We start from the raw sequence: 21,921 nt of genomic DNA, 5'->3' as shown, positions 1-21,921 counted from the left end.
GTTGACAGTTTACCTCAGTATCTCGAAATATGGTAGATTAGATTAGATTGAGATTAGCTGATCAAGATTTTAGAGTAAGAAGAGGTAAAATCGAAGATCACAAATACTCTGCATTGTGATTGGTTTAAAATGACGTCATCTGAATTTCGGGTGGTCGTATGCTCTACATTTCCAAAACGAGTCACTCAACTAGTGATTTCCAACTCACTTCCAAACTGTTGGATTTCAAAAATACCAAATCCTGTTGTTGGTTGAGTTGAGTGTCGACTGTAGAGTCAACTGTCAACCATTTCAAAAATAAAATAGGGCCCCTGGTGACACCTTGACGGAAGCATGCTGGTAGCCTGTATAACACCGCCACCTCCGAAATAAAGTGATGCATGAAGTAGCATGAAATTGTCAGATACACAGATTAGCATATTGAATTGTATTGTAGATGATGAGCAGTAGTTTAATTTTGTATGGATTTAGCTTTAATATCAATCCAAAAGTTCTCATGAACTTTTGAGCTAACCACAACTAACTTACACCCCTTGAACCATATAGGTCGTGTAGAGAAATATTACTTGAAACTATTAATATTTTAAAATTTAAAGTCATCAAGCAAATGATTTACTTGTTAAGTATTCTTCTACATCATCTTAGAGCTTGCAAAAAATGCAGTTGATTCTTATTTAGGTACATAAATATTCCTAATAACACCAAACTGTGCAGACTAAAGCATTGTAAATAGTGTAAATATTATTTTTGGTTTATCCTTGACACAGTCTATCCAGAAATTCTGATCAACGACATCATTGCAGCAGGAATTATCAGGAACTAAATCGCAACATTGTATATCAACTGATTGGTAATTAACTAAAGGAAGCAGAACTGCCAACTAATTGAAGCTTGTTTTGTCTGTAAACAGTATACTCTACGATTGTGATTTGTGTTAATGGTAAGTTTTATACAAAAAACACCTCGCATAAGCAATGCAATGCAGTTGAAACAGCATGGGTGTTATTGTGTGGTTTGTCAGACACTAAAGTAAGCCTTGTCCTCATAAATCACTTTATCTAATCGCTTATTTACTTATACATTTCATGGTGAATATTGCTGGTGGTGTATATTGGCAAGAATTCAAAATGCATAACCTAAATATTCGAGATAAGGTTGTTTGTCATTTACCAGAACTTTTGTCATTATCGACAAAAATCAGGGTTTATTTTGAAAAATTGTCTTAAATTTAATAAAGGCACTATAAATTAACAAAATAATAAAAGTCACTAAAGTCGGGACCACGTAAGCTTGCAGTTGGTGGCAGCCAATCACAAGACAAGGCTAGTGCGACGTTGCCACATCGCCCATTGACAACACTAATTAAAATATACTAAGCAATATTTTCAAATCAGCTGGTATTATTCGATTTGGCAACAACGCACAGTTCTCATTGGTTCATTCAAAACCATATGGTAAATAGGCTCCTCCCTCAACTGCAAACTTACATGGACTTATAACTTACGTGGACTTATAGAGACTTAGGTCTAAATCCAAAGATCCAACATGACCATGGTATAATAAAAACACATGTTTAAAATTGATTATAAAATTTAAAGAGTTTTAAACTGCTTTTTAAACTATACAAAATGATCACAGCTTCAATAACAGATGTTGTGTTGTTTAAAAGTTATTGAGAGTTGTAATATTAACCTTAACAATAAAACAAGTTTTCCAGCCTTGAAAATGTTACGAAATACCGCTACAGGTACATAGACTATTGCTCGTACAGTTCACTCATTTGCTCACATAGAGCTCTAGATAGAGAATGCGGAGTCCATGATGCGGATTGTTTGGTGATTTTTCTACTCGCTTTCGGGGTTTTAAGTAAACCGGGATTTTCTTTTTTCACACTGTTTAGCCATTTACTTTCCTCCTGCAATAGCGCCTTCTTGGTGGTCGGTACTTTAAACTTAAAGCTGTTTTCTTTGTTTTCACTTGAAGAACGTCTTGAAGAGTCCAACATTTTCTTCATGGCTCTAATCTTGACGACATCTTGTTGACAATCATCTTGGATGTCTTGGATGTCCCTCTTGATGGCTTCACACTGTTTCTGCAAAGCATTTACACGTTGTGCTGCCCTGTTCATTAAAGCTTGTTCCATATCGTTCAGGTCAGAGATTATTTTCTCCAAACTAGGTTCAGATTCTTTCTTCTGGTCTGTTTCACAATTTGACGCAGACGGGTCCTCAGGGATTTTTTCCAAGGGTGTGATATGGTTGTACTTGACTGTGTTATTGATAGTGGTGTTCATCAAAGTATTGTCTAGGTCCGTTATCGTGCGTTCATTTAGCTCAAACTCAATCACAGACACATCACAATCCTCGTTGATAGTACTGAGTTTTCTTCCACTATTTAGCACTGTTTCTTTTATGTCCTCCGTCAGTGTAATATTCTTCTTTCCAGAGTCAGGACTGCCTATGCAGGTGGACGATAAAGGAGGAGAAAACTGCAGTTGAGGATTGGGATCCACAATGGTCAAACGTTCTATTTTATCTAAATCCGGATCCAAGGGTTGTTGCAATTTCTCTTTCATGATGAGCCTGGCAAAACGAGAAGCATCCGGGGAGTTTGGAGGTTTTAGGTTGTTGAAATCAATCGAGTATGATGTTTTTGACAGTTTTTCTTCCAAAAGAATCCTGTCCAGACGAGAAGTCTCTGGTAAGTCTGGTGGTTTCAAGTCTTCACGGTTGCTGATGTAAGATGATGGTTTGGGCTGCACAGAAATAGAGGGTGCTGGTTTGATGGAGGCAGACGTAGGCAATGGTCCGTAGCGTAAACTCTCCAGTTCTATTCTGCGTCGCTGAAGAGTGGCAGGCGTTTTGGTGAGTCTGTCAGTCGTCGTCGGTGTTGGGGCTATGCTGGTTATACCTGTCTCATCCTAAAAGGAAAGGATCAAATCAAATTAAATCAAAATTTCTTTTATTTTGTATAAAATAATCACTTTTCACAGTTTTTACAAAATATCATATTACAATAGAAATAGAACTGAGTACCTTAAACATATACGAAATTAATCCCACATGGGAGAACCAGTGCGTGGGAGTGAGTAGTTTTTATTGAGAAAATAGATTTTTATTGAGGAGTTTCCATTATTTTGATTCTCAAATAACAATTAAGCAAGTGGCGGTCACAGGGTGTGGATATGCCAGTCAGGATAACAGAAAAATAACTACTAATAAACTGATGGTCCAATGGTGAACTACAAAATAAATGTAGCTGTAACTACTTCATGTACAGCAGGTAATCAGCTTTATTTTTATTCAAGCCAATAAATTTCCTAGAAAGTTTAGGCGTCCAACTTTGCATGGATTAGTTGACAAATTTCTCAACACTAATGTTGGTAGAGATGGGCGTTATTTAACGTAACAGGGTAAATAACACTTTTAATAAATTGTAACCTGTTATCAAGATAACACATTGGCTTATGAATTGATCTCCTGTACCGGTTCCGTCAGAATCAAAGTCCTGAAAGCAACAAAAAGTCTTTAAAATAATAAAATGTAAGAAAACGTTCCATTCCAGCCGGAATTTAACGTACACGAGAACTGTACATAGTGTGGCAACATTAACACCAACAATAATTATGGAAAAACGAACAAAACGTCCAGCTAGGTAACACCCATGCTAGAATTAAGTTACAGTATATCCGGGCCGAAACGAACGAACACGGCCAGTAACATGGTAGAGCAATAACACCCAGCGAGAATTTCGTTACATTACGGCCAAACTGGAACGAATAAACCACCCGCAGAGAGTAACGCCAAGCTGGAATAATAACGATACAGCCCAGCCGAGCCAGAACGAACATACGGCCAGTAACAGGGTAGAGCAATAACACCCAGCGAGAATTTCGTTACATGCCCGCCGAGCTGGGGCTGGGATGTGTCACCTGGATGTCACGGTGTGGTGGGGGAGGAACGGACCGGTAACAGGTTACAGAATTAACAGGTTACTGTAACCTGTTACCAAGTTGTAATGGAACGGTGTAACGCGTTTCTCAAAAGTAACGGTAATTCCCATCTCTATGTTGGAGTTTCCACTATTTACAGACTATTATTGTTAATACTAGAGATTGCAGCCCTGTGTCAAACTTGTCAACCTTTTAAAATCTTAAATGTTGGGTTTTTTTAATTTATGAATTAAAACCGTCTACATACTGACCATTTCTTAAAGATTATATTCGTAAAGAGTAAACTTTGTCTAAATTTTGGTTTGCTCAGTTGTCGTGTCGTCAAGAGTGAGGGAAAAGTAAAGCAAAGTTTTATTGGCGAGGTTTGTAAAATGTTAAGGGATCAATTGTTTTGACAAATTTAGTTCAAGTGAAAGAAATGCCACTTTGTACGACACATGACACATGGAAGGTATGGATAGGGTTTTAATACAGGGGAAAAGACTAGCTTGAACATCAATCATTCTTGTATTGAGTTAAAAACACCCTTGATATGCTATTTACAGAAGCTTTGGTTATATATACCCAGTGCTTGATTTGTAAAAAAAATCAGGTGACGAAACTTTAACCTAATGTGATTTGTACTCTTTAATGTACCAATTAATGCCAATATTTTTATATTTCCGAAAGAGAGGTACTGAAACTCCGGTCCGCTGCATTCCCCCACAAATCGAGCACTGAATACATTTTAGAGGCGCAAAATGGACCTAGAACTTTTTTGGGCCATTTGGAGTTTGTGTTAGTACAAAATATAAATCATGACATTTTTTTCTAATATTGTGTCGTGAAATCTTATTTGAAATTTAATTTAGTAATAGTAGTCGTATGTATTTTTATCCAACTAATACTGTTTTTACCCCTCTCTACGATTATCCTGACCAAACTTCAAGTGAGGGGATGTCTTAATTATAGTAGGCCTAAATTTTTATAACTTACCAGAAAATTTTCATTAGATGAATGGAGATTTCTCTCTAGACCCTGAAAAAACAGAGAATGCATTAATTTTAAATGTTATCCAATGAATAGTTTTGGAATAGGCCTAAAAAAACAGGCACAACTTTATAAACCTTTAGTCTTCATCATCCCTCTCACTAAAAGGCACAATATTGCTTCTGACACAATTTGTAGGGAATCCATTTGAAAAAAGTGTTTTCTTGTAGTTTAAGCTTTTTTTTTACAAGTTCTAGTAACATAGAATACCTATTTATTGTTTTAAGTAACTTTTTAAATGCCAAAAATTTGACATCTTTACAAAGCTAGGCCTATACAAACAATTAAAAATATGTTTTAAAAATGTTAAGGTGAAAGGGAGTTGGAGTTTTTATCGTTTAGAAGAATAAATAAAAAATAATCTGTCAATGAAGTCGACAGAAACAGCTCAATTCTAAACCATGTTTCGACTTAAAAGCGTAACAGTGGGGTTTTGTACTACTAGCCGTTCGCAAAATGTCCAACCATAGCTAACTTTCTGCCACCAGACTTGACATTAGCCCACACCAGGAAGTAGCTATCATATTAAGTCATCAATTGGTACATGTGTGCGTTGTTTCAGATCAAATGCTCTTGAATCCACCCTAGTGTAACGTTTAAAAAATTCTATATTTATTGAACAAATCTTTTCAATACTCTTCAGGTTTTTACGATACAAAACATATAATGATAAGATAATAGTAATTATGATGGTTTTCATTGATGGTATATGGTTAATATTGATGGATATGGTTTTAAAATTATATACAGTAGACTCCCTATTATCCAAACTCCTTGGGACCGAGGCCAGTCCAGATTTTTCCGGCTAAACCGACGTCCACAAAAACTCGTTAAAACAGACCGTTTAAATGCATACTGTATACAGTATTCGACTTAAATTTAGGAGAGCATTGTATTTAGACACGTAATCACTGGTCTCGAGAACAGTCGTTTCAGTAACGCTTCCTGCCGATCTAGTGCGGTTAAACCGATGTGCTGATAAAAATTGTCCGGTTAAAGAGATGTAATTTTTGCTGAGTGTAGTCCGGTTAAACTGATGTCCGGTTAAAAGGTGCCCGGATAAGAGAAAGTCTACTGTCATAGGCTATTAAATTGTAATAAAAAAATTAAACATTTTGCAATTCAACCAATATTAGTAATATACCTAAGGCTACAGAATTTATAACATGCTTGGCCATAATTGTTTTTTTAATGCTTAATCGGTTTGGTTAAAATAGTCTAAAAAGGAATAGCAGTGATGATATGAAATTGGTATGTGCGATTCGGTGTCCAAGGATAGAAAAGTTTGCTGCTGCACAGACATAACACGGTCCAGGTGTCCAGGAGTTTTATTTCCTGTTTGTCGCAGGTGTCCAGACAATTTTTTCAAAATGGCACACATAATGGGCAGTGGTCCTACAATACTCGCCCGTCAAAACAAACTTCGCTCCAAGGCCATACCCCGAAATACAGATAGATTCTTAAACAAATTTATAATCTTGGAACTTCTTGCATTTAGAAAAAAGAAATTTATCTTTTGGTCATATTTTTTATGATATTCATTTTCAATTTAATACAGCTTAAGACAGTTGTTAAGAATCCAACATTTACATTACAGACAATAATTGCAGTACTACCAATGATGTATGCTACTGAATTGTTTGTTTGTTATTAGCCTATCTGACTTGTCCAACATTTCAGCTTTTCCTACACTGGTGAGGCGGGTTTAGGTCGGATGCTTGAGGCTCTAATGTAACAAAAAAAGAGAGTGAGATGGTCTAGTGTTTGTGTTAGATTGCGAGACACCAAAGTCCCAGGTTTAAATGCCGCTGATCCCCAATAGGTTTTATCTAAGTGATAACGTCGCAAACTCTAGGCCTAGTCTGAATTTATTAGACTAGAGCCAAGTGTAAACTAGAATTACGCAAATATTTTATTATCAAATGGTTTTAGATACTCGGGTATAAGTTATAATGTGAGTATTACTTTTAGTACATACCTGTGATCTGTAGCCAACCGTGAAGTTGAATCCAGGACTTTTGGTGAACAAGCATTTCTTAAAATCCTTAAAATCCTTTGGGGTCTTATCAAATTGATGTGGCGTTCTCTTCTTTGCTGAAAGATATAAAGTAAAGATTACTACTGTATTAACAAGTTCCAGATGTAGCCAAACAAGATAATTAAAATGTGACACCAGTATGGTGTATTTTACTTTTCTGACTACCATACATGGTACCCGTCTCCAACGATTAGATTCATAGAGGTATTACATAGAATGATGTTAGGGAAAAAAGACGATCGTGCAAAAGTAAAAGTATGAGTATCAATCTGTGATTACAATTCTGAGATCCAAGGGATCAAGACCTTGCTATGGGGAAAAGTTAGATAAAAAAGGTCCGTAATGGGTGGTGGGTGTTGGATCGTTTAAACATTAGTACAATGTAATGAAATGAAATGAAATGTCTTTATTTGCTTTTAACATGAAAAACATGCATTGCAATCGTCAAAGTTACAGTCACTTATCATACAAAGCAAACCATGCAAAAATACAGATTTGAGTACAAAACCATGCGTTCTACTTGCCATGTAGGCTGGCTGCAGTTTTTTGTCAATTTTGTTATAACAGAAACCATTACAGGGATATTTTGCTTGCACACTACCAAAGACAATGATTATAATCTGGGTAGTATTAAACACGCTAATCCACAAAGTTTCAACTTGGATTACTGTCTCTGTAACACATGAGCCTACACCATTCTTAGCAAAAGCTGACCTTTTGCGTACCAGTGTATGCTATATAGCCTTCTGTAAGCTTCCTAAGCATATTTGCAACGTTTTTATGTCCATACTCTTTTCTTCATCACCAGGATATAGACAGGTAATGGGTTTCAATAGGGTTTGAACTCTCTCACCTACAAGAGGCTTTTCATCGGTAGGCTATTCCTAGAGTGTGATAATTGTCAGGACAGTGATTTTCCCTCACTTCATTATCAGATACTATGAGATCGCATTAGAAGCAAGCTGGTCCAGCAGTGGTAAAGCGCAGGGCTTCGGATCCTGAGGTCCCGGGTTCAAATCCCGACAATCACCAATGGATTTTATCTATGTGAAAATGTTGACCCTCTAGGACTAGCCTGAAGTACAGCAGTTCCAGTCCAGAACATATCGTCCAGGGATGTGGAGGTGGAACAACAACAAAATTACGAGATTGCCGCATTTGGGTTGGAACCGGTTACAGTGGGTAGTGGTAAAGTAGGTAAATAGCACGGAGATAGTTCAAGGTTTGAAATAGCATAATGGATTTATTTGTAATACATTATTGTAGGCCCTATGGGCATCTTTGGCAATTGCCTTTGACGTTTAAATTCCTGAACATTATATTAGCTACATTACAACCTGGTTTCTCTCACCTGATCTTCCCCGCCAACTGTCGTTGGATCTCTCACCGCTGCATCTCTCACCGCTGCTTGAAGTTGTTGCCTGCGGCACAGCTGGTCTCGTCTGCACGGGCTGTTGAGTTGCCAGGTGTCTCCGACCCAGCATACTTCTTCTCTTTTTAAACATTCTACAAAAAGGAAAACTCTTTTATATGAAAAAAAAACTAGTTAGGCCTAATTTAAGTAACTTACCTAAAATTCCTGCTTTGAAGAATAATATTGGATGTACAACGTATTAGGCCTTAACTTAGCCTGGCAAGTCTTATTAAATATTTTTATTTTAGATCAACTAAGTTAGCCATCAAAGCATGGTAAGGATGATAACTTACACAACAAAGGCTGATCACATTATGTTTGCCTCGGATGGACATTGGACATATTCTCAGGAAATTAATGGAAAAACACCATCAGAACATTATGTTTGGGAAACATATTTTCCTCTTGATTGCACTAAATGTAACTGTATCTAAAACTCACAACCAGGCCTAACTTATACCGAAATAAGTTTGTTAGAACCTAAGTTATGGCAATGCAAAATTAGGTATGATCACGATAAATTTTAGGCAAGAAAAAAGTGGCGAATGGTAGGCTTATTGCATAAATTAACTAGGCCTAACTTAAGTCGGTCCTTGTTCACAGTCTAGAAGTTTATCCAGTTAAAAAGAACTGGATAGCTATCGAACAAGTCAAAAATTATAGATTCCTTTAAGTAACAGGAAAAAAAACGCAGATATCAACTAGGCCTACATTGAGAAGCAAATCAAATCAAATCAAAATAGCATTTATTCCGCCAAAATATTTACATAGCCTATTACATCATATTAGTTCCATACAAGAATGTTTACAATAATGTTTAGTTTTTCAATAATATTAAATTTTAACATAGGCTAAACATAAAAATATAAAAAAGCTTTTTAAATTAACGAAATATCTTCCACAAAGAAAGAATACCTGAGCTGTGTGTGGAAGAGAGTCGTATTTTATATATCTAGGCCAATATATTAAATAGCAAGAATCAAGTCATTTATTAACTGCATTGGCCTTATGTAAATCAGGGGCCCTGTCACACGAGGCAACTGGTGGCGTCCACCAATGTCCGCCACTGGTTGCCCGCTGCAGCTTTAACATTGTTTTAAGTGGGGGGTTTCAGACGCAGCCTCTGCAGTTGCCCGTCAGGACACAGTGGCCGAACAGTGTCTCCTTGCGCAACTGCAAGCGGCAACCACAGTGGCGGCAACTCACGGCGGGGCTTTAAATTAAATGGGAGTTTTCAGACGAAGCCACTAGTGGCCGCCACCGCGGATGCGCGTGCATCTACTATACACCAATAATAAAAGTAAACAATAAACCAGACTATAGGCCTAACCAATAAACAGTCAGTTCACATGCAGAGACAAACGCACTTGTGCTAGTTGTGGAGTGTTTTCTTGTTGACCTGTATATTTGTTTGGTTAAGAAATGAGTGATCAGAAGAAAAACAGAACAGAATAAGAGACTAAACAAAATAATAGAAGACAAAATTAATACTAACAACGTAATAAAGGCCATTGTCCTTCCTGGAGGTTAGTATAGTATGGACATGGAACATACGCCTACGTCTTTGCCTTCTTTTCTTAATTAACTTAGTAACACGAGAAGGAGATGTGCATTGCTCATCAGCATTTTCTCAACTATCGTAGCTTACGGTGGCTGTTTGTGGAGTGGCATGTCATTTGACTGTACCATCCACTGTAGTTGCCCGGCTGGTAACTGGTGGCGGACACCAGTGACTTCCATATCTGTTGGCACAAACAACTGAATGAAAATATCGATCAATATATCGTTTGGTTAGTTAGGTAAGGTTAACCTAACCTAACTAACAAAACGATGTATCGAATAAAACAATCAAATATTCATTATTTTCATTCGGTTGTTTGTGCCAACAGATAAGTCTACCCCACCTGTGACCTCGTGTGATAGGGTCCTAATGTCTTTAAATGGTAAGTAAAGAGCTACACTGTTGTTGATATTAACAGTAGTAGGCTAAAAGAGTTGTTTTAATCAAATGTCATTGTATGGAAGAATATAAATCTAACTCAAGTAGCCTATCTTAACTTAAATTTGTTAAATAAAGGGTGTAGTCCAAGATCGGATATTGTGATTAAAATAGGCCTAAGCTAGGGCTGTTAGCCTAGTTAATTTTCTTTCTTCCAATTTATATAAAATTATTTAAGCTTATTAGCATGTTCAAACACTCAGAAGAAAGCAACATTTTCCGTGACTTGGACCAATAAATCTAAAGCCTGATTTGACTTGTCTCAAAGATAAACTTTACTAACCTTGGAGGTTATCCTGTCGAGCCCACCACAAATTTAGCTTTAATACTTCAAATAAGTGTATTTTCTAGAAATGCTTGTGAAAAGTATCTATTGAATACAGTAAACCCCCCAATTCTGAAAGCAGATATGAAACAACAACTAACGATTACTAAAAGAAACTATCACTCTATTATTCTATAATCAAAACATTCAAAATTTTAAATTTGAGTTGATCGTTTCTTCCTTCTCGTCCAGTCCAGTCAGCCGTCACTTTTTTTGACCTGCTGGACTGGGCTGCATGACGTTTATTATTCCTTTCCAAAACCCCTGTTCCATTCTTGGTTCTGTTTCATTATGAAAGTGTTTTTATAGTGGTTAGGGTTCACTTACTCTACGAATCATTGACACAATGAGCCTCCAAATATGTAATTCTTAAAACACATGGCTCACTTACTCTACAAATCATAGTCTATACGAGCTTCGTAAATAATATTGAAGGTTCACTTGCACTACAGGCTCGTATACTATACGAGCCGATCAAAAATATCAAATAAATTAAGAGGGTTCACTTACTCTACAGATCATTGTGCCTATGAGCCAAGCGTATGAATTCTTGAATAATTCAGGAATAAGCTCGTATAGTATACGAGCCAAAATACTGAATTTAAATAAATTACAGGAGTAGGCTCGTATACTATACGAGCCTATTTCATGATAACTATTACACAAATAGAAGACGGCTCACTTACTCTACAGTTCATTGGCACAATGATCTGTAGAGTAAGTGAACCCTCTACAAATATTAGAAGGCTCACTTACTCTACGGTTCATTTAGCTACTCGTCGCGCGGTTTGCAGCGCATCGTTGCAGGCGTGTATGGTAAACCAATACCGCAGTTCTGCCGTTCTGCCTTACTTCTGCCGTTTACTAGTCTTGCAGCGTGAAAGAGAGCTTGTTATGTTAATGCATTGTTGAATTTTTAACTTGTGTACTCGTTGCTAGAAATCAAGCAATTATCAAGTACCGGTACAGGAGCTATTTTAAGAGTTATTACAGACTTAATTTTCAATTAATTAAAAAGACTCACGTAAAAGCTTATGCAACTAATGGAATTACTTACTGTGTTATGAACATTTCTATATAATTAAAGTTGTAAATATTTTAAAATTGTTTAGAAGATTGCCTTTTTAGTGTTTTCTACAAACGTGTCTCAACTTATACACATAGACTGGTGGAGTGGTAATTTATATTTCTAATCATTTAACTTTAAATTATGAACGCTTTCAGTCACGTGAAGTTGAATTAATTAAACTGACATTAGTTTTTACCATAAATGATAAACCTTTTGAAATTGACTTAATAGCTTTGTATAGAAACTATAAATATGATTTTTATTTTTTCCGCAATGATTTGCAACGTATTTTGAGTAATTGTAAAAACACAGCTATTATGTTAGGAGATATAAATTTATGCATTTTAGAACAAAATAACAGTGTCATTGATTATTTAAGTATAATGAACTCATTTGGTTTTGAGTCGTTTATAAATGAGCCAACTTGGGGGAGAGAAAATTGGGTAAAGTGTTTAGACCATGTATTCATCAGAAGTAAGACTAATTTAATTTTTCATAGTAATTTAGAAAACTATGACTTTACTGATCATGCTGGAGTTAATGTAAATTGCGTAACAAGTTGTGATAGTGGTTTGAAAGAGGAGTTTGTCAAGGCTGTAGATCATTCAATTTTAAAAAGAAGGTTGGCTGAAGTGAGCTGGATGCCAGTGTTTGATTGTGAGGATGTTGATAAATCTCTAACAGTTTTTTACGATATTTATAATAAATGTATTGAGCAATCAAGTTTTTTAAGGCCTATTAACAGTAAAAATAGGCATCGAACTCCATGGATATCGGACACACTAATTAAAAAGATAAATGAAAAAAAACAGACTTCACTCTCGATTGAAAAAGCACTATGACATACATTTGTTTAATAGATATAAAGAACTCTCTAGAGAATGTTCTAATTTGAAAAGACGGGAAAAAATTAATTATTACTCATCTAAAATTGAAGCAGTAAAGGGCTGCATCAAAGTCTTATTGGAATATATGCAAATCTATTATGAGAAAGTCAAAAAATGAACTAACATCGATTAATATAGATGATGAAATTGTACAGGTTGAGGGTAATGAAAAAATAGTTGCTGACTCATTCAATAACAATTTTACTGGTATGCCGGATAAGCTGATTAGAGAATTGTATGGGCCGGGATTCCCCGCCATGCCGGATATCAGTCTAGCGTGCAGCTCAAGGTTACGTTTATCTGAAATTACTGAGGTAGAATTAGAAAGTTTAATCTTAAGCAAACCAAATAAACAGTCTGTTGGCTTTGATGGTATTTCCATAAATACTATAAAAGAAAATGTTAAGATTTTTGTCCCAATATTACGTCACATTTTTAATTTATGTATAAAGCTAGGTTACTTTCCTTCTAGTCTAAAAACAGCACTCATTGTTCCAGTATATAAGGCAGCTGATCCATTGCAAATGAATAATTACCGACCGATCACTTTTAAATACCTTTGCTAAGCTGTTAGAAACTTGTGTGAAAAGCCAATTAGTTAAATATTTTTCAGATAACAATTTATTTTCAAATAATCAATTTGGGTTCATGAAAGGTAAAAATACTGACCTAGCAGTTGAAAGACATATAAGCGAGATAGTTAATCATGTTGATGAGCGTAAACCAACAATAGGAGTTTATCTTGACTTTACTAAGGCATTTCACTTAGTTAATCAAGACATATTATTACATAAACTAAAGTTATATGGAATTCAGGGAAATAGTTTTAAGTGGTTTGAGACTTTTTTAAATGAAAGAAAACGGATGGTTAAAATAAAAACCGTTTACTCAGATGTATGTTCTCAAAGGCTTGGCGTCCCTTAAGGGGGAGTGCTTGGACCAATTTTATTCACAATTTATATTAATGACATGTTATCAATGGATTTAAAATCGAAGATATATGCTTTTGCTGATGATACATCTTTAGTATGCAGTGCTAACAATTATGATTTACTGAGGATGAAAATTAATAATGATTTGGACGTAATATCAAATTGGGTGATAAGAAACAAATTAATCGTCAATACTTCTAAATCTAATGCAATGATATTTACTTACAAACCTCATTTGACAGAGTCGTTGAAAGAAGAGATCGATCTACGTTGTCATTTAGTTACTTGTTTTCGTGATTGTTGCTGTACAAAAATAAATTTTGTTGATTCGGTCAAGTATCTTGGCCTTCATATAGATTCAGATTTAAAATGGCATACACATGTTAATCAACTATGTAAAAAACGTAGAAAAATTAACTATAATTTCTTTCATTTGAGACAGTTTATTACTCCTAAACTTCTTAGAACGCTATTTATCCTGGTTTGAATCTACTCTTAAGTATGGTTTAATTCATTGGGGAGGGACGTTTTCAACAATACTTAAACCAATTGTAATAATGCAAAAGCTTACATTAAAAACTATTTGTGGTGTAAAGAAATTTGACTCAGCTGCACCACTGTTTCAGTACTTGGACGTAATGCAGCTAGAGAAGATATATTTATATTCAAATAGCTGTAACCCGCGGGCTCTGTCCCGTTTAACTTCTTAATTTTCAAGATTATCTCGTTCGCATGGCTCAATCACGTCCTGGTTGAAGTTTGTTCGCTACGCTCACTCACCTTTAGGTTGGAGCTCGTTCGCTGCACTCACTTGCCTTCAGGTTAGCTCGTTCGCTACGCTAACTCGCCTCCAGGTTGAAGTTCGTTCGCTACTCTCACTCACCTTTTGGTTGCAAATTAGCTGTTGTCATAAATGTAAAAGAAATAATAGTGCTGCACCCTGTTGGTAATCCTTGTAACTTTAATGCCATTGAACATCATAGAACAGAACCAACTTGTTTAATTGAAACAGCTGTTAAGCTTCAATAATTCCATTTCTCATAAGGTTAACATGGGAAACTCCAGAGCCACTGGGGCGGAGCCCGAAAGGATTTTTGAACTAAGAATATGCCTATATGTTAATCGGGAATGTGAGCTATCATCATGCCAAATTTCAGCCCAATCCGACCAGTATTTTTCGCGTTCACTTGTCACAAACATACATCCATACATCCATCCATACATCCATACATCCAAACTTTCTCATTTATAATATTAGTAGGATAAAAAGTTTACTAGTTTATTTCAAACAGTTGTTATTAATAGGAGTACGAGAAACTATACTGAGGGTATGCTTATGATACCACCTGTTATGAAAGACACAAGCAGGTTACAGTGTTACCATAAAGTAGTAAAATGTTTTAACTTTAATTTTAGAGTACTCAAAAATATGCAGGATTTGAAAATTGAATTATATAAAAATAAATTAAAGGAATTGATAAAGAATAACTCAATCAAACAAAGTGAAATAATTAATTATCGAATGTAGCATATACCGTTAAACGATTTGTAAATATAAAATAGTATGTAAGAGTGAATAGCCAGTGAAGGGATGAACCATAAGTGTTTGAGAAAAATCTAATTAGATATAAGGTATCAGTGACAGTGAATTTAAAGTTAAACAGAAAAAAGACAGTTAAAATAAAATGAACCTACTCAAGACAGTGTTAAGTTTTTCAACCACACGTGTTTTACAACACATGGTTGAATATTTGTATAAAAAAATGTTTTTTATGTGAATAAAGATTTTTGAACTGAACTGAACATAGCCGCATTAATGTTAATGTGCATGTGCATTTTCGCCAATGATAATGTACCAATGTCGACCGTACCAATGTCTAAACTTTACTTTCAAATGAATTTGTTGTTAAATTTTTTTATGTTTATACATCATACAGAATTTAAATGTTTTTACGTGACAAAAATAACGAAATATAACAAGCTACATTACATACAATATAATTTAGGCTTGAGCTAATGGAAAACTGTAGTTTTCGCATACTTGTCTTAACTTACAGATTCAATTACATCCTTTGTTTACCAAACAAGATATTTACATTTATTGAAAAAATAACACTTAGACAGATCAATAATTGTAAATTACGATGACAACTGCATTTACATAACAATCCTTATACAAAGAAGTATGTTTTTGTGACAAAGACCGGCCTTTTACAGTAATATGGTTTACAGTACTTATTAATTGCGCGGTTGTTAAATGCCCTTATAAACATATGGAAATTAAAAATTTAAATTATTAAATCATTTTCTTTACATACTCATGAACAATACAAAACGTTCGCTGACCCCTCATAGGAATGAAAAGTAAAGATGATCGCAAGATCTCAAGTTCAAGTCACGTTCTCATGGGCAAAGACCTGGCTGAGAACAAGCCAGGCATAGATTGAATTTCGATCTGGAATGCATCGTAGAAGAAATTGTAACCGATGGGAACAATCGACGAGAAACAATATTGTTCCCATCGATTCCGAGAAATTTTACATGCATAAAGAAATAATTTTACTTACGGTCAGCACCACGCCATCTGGAGGCTGGTCATGAGGGGAGAAGCCAATGAGGACGATGATCGAAGATATTCCACCGATGATTGGAGGGTAGGCGTTTCCCGAAGACATCGGGGGGAAGAACCGATAATCCAGGAGGGGAAAGGAGGTCTTGGGGAAGAAAAGTGTTAATCAGTCTTGGAGAGGTCTCAAGAAGTAGCACTTCAAAGAAGAAACCGTCGGGAGTCCCGGATCGAGTAGGGACAGTGACTTAACAGGGTAGTTTGAAGCACCTATTAAGATCCCGACCAGACTCAAGATCACGAGGACACAACCACGGCTATTCTTCAAGACCAAAGGCACCACTACACTACCACGCTACCAAGGACCAAAGCAACCCGAAGAGGACGGCCCATAGGACGAGCGACCGACGACGAGAGGAAGGACTACGCTTGGATCAACCCTTGAGTCTCGAGCGAACAACCCCGGAGTCTACGCCCGCACCAAAGCACAGAAAACGTACTACTATAACCATAGGGTTATAGGTACGTAGTAGTAGGTCATAGTAGTACGTTTTCTGTGACCAAAGGAACGCCCCGGGGAACCTTCCAATCGTTGCCCAACTGCCTCGTCTTGTGGTATGTCCAAATATCTTCACTCAATTGGTAGCGTGCACAACTTAAATGTTAAGGAGAAACTCCATAAGATATAACAAAATCTATATATAAATGAAATAAATAAACTATAAGAAAGATAAAGTAAATATATAAAAATAGGGCAGACGAAGTAGAGTTACTTTAAAATTCATATAAACTTCATCCCTCAATTAAACTAAAAGGGGTCAACCTAAACAAGAGCAATTTTGAAGTTTGAATAAAACAGGATTCAAAACGAATCCAAATAAATAAACCTGTTAGTTAAACTATTAATATAGACGTGTATATAATAATAGAGGCAATTTCAAATATGAGTAAATAATTGAAAATTAGGGTGTTAACCACGTAAGCACGTATTTTAAATGTATGTTTAGTTAATATATATTATCAGAGGGATGAACTAACTTGTATGTAAATATTGGGTTTAATTTAGCTTAGAATGTTTTAAGTGTTTACGATTCATATAACTAATAACATTTAAGTCTCAAGGGAAATATTTTATTTCTTATCATTTTGTATAAAGAATTTTTTAATACAATTTAAGTGTTAAGGGAAATTTTCTTTAAATATCCTTATACAAGAAACAGAGTATAAAAACAAAATAGGCTCTAAATAGTCATTTATATTATTTCAATTTTATTTGTAATTTTTCTATTCTGAATAATAATAATATCACTGTATAACAATTATCTTCATTTTATGTACTTATTTTATGTGTGCACATTTAGTTATTTTTATTAAATCATAATTATTATACTGGAACTGGTGTTCACTTATTCCACGATCCTAGAGGTCCTCCACCTAGTGAGTACTCTACCCTAGTTACATTCCCCCCTTTGAAGTAAATTTTGTTTGGTCAAGGTTTTCGTAAGTTTCTTTTACCTCTACAGAGGAGTAGAGGCTAGAGAGTTTTACACCCTCAAGAACTAACTGTGTAAATTTCTTTAGTGTGTTACGTTATATGAAAGATCCATGGTTTAAAAAGATCAAAATCACTCATAGAGAGGCTTACTGATGTGATGAGGTGAGGGAATTTACTTAGCTAAATATATAGTAATCCTGGTAATTATATCTCAGTACAATTATATCTATTGTACCAACACGTACAATAGATATAAGATAATTCGATAAGAAATTATTTTAAGAGTTATTGTAGTATTCAGATTTTCCAAAGATTTCGTAATTGATCGTTATATTGCAAAACATCAGATGATGCAGAACAAAATATCATCATCATCATCATCTATATATAGTCCAGGAGCTGAGGGGGGTTGAGCATGCATGAAAGTAGTACGCAATGTTATTGCTGATTATTGTAATATGGACTGTGGTGATCAAAATTACGTATGTCGCCTATTTCAAAAGTGGTCGATAAGGTGGGGGGGAGGGGGCAAACATGGCGGTTTGCGCTATGCGTTAAAACGCTGATAGTTCGAAAACGGTAAAAGATAGAACATCGGTTAAAACGTCGTTGTAATCCTAAAAATGTGGACAACAATAATGGTTATTGGGTCCGAGGTCGTATCTCTATAAATAAACAAGTTATTGTATAAAATATGTAAAAATGGACTTTTCGTGTAGTTTTTTTTACCGAAAGTAGAATTAATTTGTGAGTGTCGCAAAGAAGTAATATCAAATATCTTTGCTGATAGTTGTAATATGGACTGTGGTGATACAAAATACGCATGTCGCCTACTTTTCAGGTGGTCGAGAACTTGGGGGGAGGGGGGCAAAGATGGCGGAACGCGCTATACATCGAAATGACTGTAGCTCGAGAACGGTACGAGATAGGACATCGGTTAAAACGTAGTTTTAATCCAAAAAATATTACCAATAGAAAAGGTCATTGGGTAAAAAGTCGTATCTTAACTAATAAAAAAGTTATAACAATAATAAGTTTAACAAAATCTACATCGTACAGCTATTTTTTTCGAAAATCGTATGGATTGCTGATAAATAATAGTGTAATTACTTAATTACTCGGCTAAATATTAACTAGATGCATTTTCTTATAAGAAAAAAATATATTATTACGAATACATATGGTTTAAAATGTAAAACACGGCCTCCAAACGCCTTGGGGTTCGTCCGTTAGGTTGCGTTATAATTGCTGCTGTTTTTAAAATAATGATTGCTTGTATTTTGTATTTCATTATACACTGAGTATATAAATGAAATAATGATAAGATAAATAAATAATCAAACAAATAAGATAATAATTTAATATGAAATATAATATATAGTAGTTTAATTCCATTGTAAATATAAACGCCATCAACTTTGAATTTCTTGACCGCTCTCATGCATTAATTATATATAGATGTATATACATTTGTATCAAAGAAAATATTTACAATTTTTTATTTGTATTACAGGTGCTAAGAGAAATTAAAAAGGTACCTATTTAAATTCAACAAATAATATGAACAACCAGTGTAATTGTTATGGATAGAATGAAGAGATTTGCCGTATTTTTTATTATAAGGTATTTACTTTTGTAGTAATGTTTTTTATTTCATATAACTGTATTAAATAAGAATCTGTTACATAATCATATTGTAATAACCTACAACATTATAATAATTAAAATTGGATTTGTAGTGGTAGTCTGTATTATGCATTTGATTGCGGCGAAACCCCAAGTATTATATGTAGTTTGGAGGCCGTGTTTTGCATTTTAAACCAAATGTATTCGTAATAATATATTTTTTTCTTATAAGAAAATGCATCTAGTTAATATTTAGCCGAGTAATTAAGTAATTACACTATTATTTATCAACAATCCATACGATTTTCGAAAGAAATAGCTGTACGATGTAGATTTTGTTAAACTTATTATTGTTATAACTTTTTTATTGAGCGGAGCGAGCGAAGCGAGCGTAGCTCTTTGGGATCAACTTCAATGCAACAAATAAAGCAACATCACTCAATAACGGCAGAACACATTTCAGCTAAACTTAACAAGATTACTTAGACTAATAGTGAGATGGTTAATAAACAAACAAATTTCAATTAGATAATGCTAATGCAATTTAAAACGAACTTAAAATTTCCAAATTTTAACATTAGGCTTATGGGACTAAAGTAGCCATATGACAGTTTTTTGTTTACAAGAAAAATGTAAACAAGAGAACCAGTGACTACTTTCTTGGGAACCTATTTGTGTTGCCAGCTGATCAGAAACAGCCAATGTTAGAAATCAGGATTTAATAAGCGATATATTGAACCGAATCGAAATCGATATTTAATCCGATAATACATCACAGGTTATATTATGTTGAATTACATCGACGGTGCAGTAAGTTATTACACTTATTAATAAAACGTAGATTGAACACTGGTCTAATTTAGGCATGTGGGGAAGGTAGGTCGGGGTTTATGAGTATTCGTGACTACATGTTTTGAAATAAGGTTAGATTTGGGAGGTAAAGTGTAGGTTATAGCGAGTATGTTTTATCTATGGTTATAGGTAGGTGATCGAGTTGTTTATTTGTGTTGCACCAAATAAACTGATAATATTTTCCTGGTCAAAACTACTATAATGCACTTTTGGAAGAGGTATCTGAATAACAAGATGTAGTAAAAACAAGTCTGAATTATTATAATTTTAATCAATAAAACCAGCATCTATTGATTTTTTACATTTAGTTACTTTTATACAAATATCAAATCACGTTTGTTCCGCTCAACTGGCTTTCACCTCTCTGAAAGCAACCCTAGTTAGTTAAGATACGACTTTTTACCCAATGACCTTTTCTATTGGTAATATTTTTTTGGATTAAAACTACGTTTTAACCGATGTCCTATCTCGTACCGTTCTCGAGCTACAGTCATTTCGATGTATAGCGCGTTCCGCCATCTTTGCCCCCCTCCCCCCAAGTTCTCGACCACCTGAAAAGTAGGCGACATGCGTATTTTGTATCACCACAGTCCATATTACAACTATCAGCAAAGATATTTGATATTACTTCTTTGCGACACTCACAAATTTATTCTACTTTCGGTAAAAAATCTACACGAAAAGTCCATTTTTACATATTTTATACAATAACTTGTTTATTTATAGAGATACGACCTCGGACCCAATAACCATTATTGTTGTCCACATTTTTAGGATTACAACGACGTTTTAACCGATGTTCTATCTTTTACCGTTTTCGAACTATCAGCGTTTTAACGCATAGCGCAAACCGCCATGTTTGCCCCCTCCCCCCCACCTTATCGACCACTTTTGAAATAGGCGACATACGTAATTTTGATCACCACAGTCCATATTACAATAATCAGCAATAACATTGCGTACTACTTTCATGCATGCTCAACCCCCCTCAGCTCCTGGACTAATATACTAGGTGTGCAATGCAGTTGTATGCTTGCAATATTGAGCGGAGCAAGTATATTAATAATTTTTTAAGTCAATGCTACGTCTGTTATATGTAAATGGAATGTCTACTTGCTGTATCCAAAGTCAATGCTAAATCTAGTTCACGTAATTGAGACATCTCCTGGTTGAATCCTCTTATTCAGTGGTACGTTTGGTTCACATAAACAATGGAATGTCTACTTGCAGAACCCAAAGGTAATGCTACATTTGTTATACGTAAATGGGAAGTATACTTACAGTATCCAAAGTCAATGCTCCTTTTGGTTAACGTAAATGAGATGTCTCTTTGCAGTATCCAGTGTCAATGGTGCATTTATATCACGTAAACGGGATGTCTAGTCTACTTGCAGTATCCCAAGTCAATGGTACAATTGGTTCACGTTAATGAGATGTATACTTTCAGTACCTATCTAAATCCAATGGTCTTTCTGTTTTTATAAATTAAATGTCTATTGATGTATCCAATGCAAATGGCACATTTTGGTTCAAGTAAATGGAATGTCTACTTGCAGTATCCAAAGTCAATGGTACATTTGGTTCACGTAATGAGATGTCTCCTTAACGAATCCTAAGTCAATGGTACGTATGATTCACATAAATAATGGAATGTCTACTTGCAGTATCCAAAGTCAATGGTACATTTGGTTCACGTAATGAGATGTCTCCTTAACGAATCCTAAGTCAATGGTACGT

At 35.1% G+C, this 21,921-nt stretch overlaps 1 protein-coding gene across 1 annotated transcript; it reads right to left on the bottom strand.

Moving 5' to 3' along the window:
- Positions 1–1,058: 1,058 nt before the first annotated feature.
- On the bottom strand, positions 1,059–10,929 carry LOC128996580 (uncharacterized). The gene is made up of 5 exons (XM_054421976.1): positions 10,716–10,929; positions 8,371–8,525; positions 6,960–7,075; positions 4,928–4,969; positions 1,059–2,920 (listed from the first exon to the last, which is right to left on the bottom strand). Exons 2-5 carry the CDS (start codon positions 8,522–8,524, stop codon positions 1,757–1,759), a joined length of 1,476 nt encoding a protein of 491 aa, XP_054277951.1. The 5' UTR covers position 8,525; positions 10,716–10,929; the 3' UTR covers positions 1,059–1,756.
- Positions 10,930–21,921: the final 10,992 nt, after the last annotated feature.

This window comes from Macrosteles quadrilineatus, unplaced genomic scaffold (assembly GCF_028750875.1).
Source record: "Macrosteles quadrilineatus isolate MER2022 unplaced genomic scaffold, UCM_ALF_1.0 Scaffold_6__1_contigs__length_79288215, whole genome shotgun sequence".
In the NCBI taxonomy this organism is placed as follows: domain Eukaryota; kingdom Metazoa; phylum Arthropoda; class Insecta; order Hemiptera; family Cicadellidae; genus Macrosteles; species Macrosteles quadrilineatus.
The sequence above is the reverse complement of the archived record's forward strand: the minus strand, read 5'-3'. Positions and strand labels throughout refer to the sequence as shown.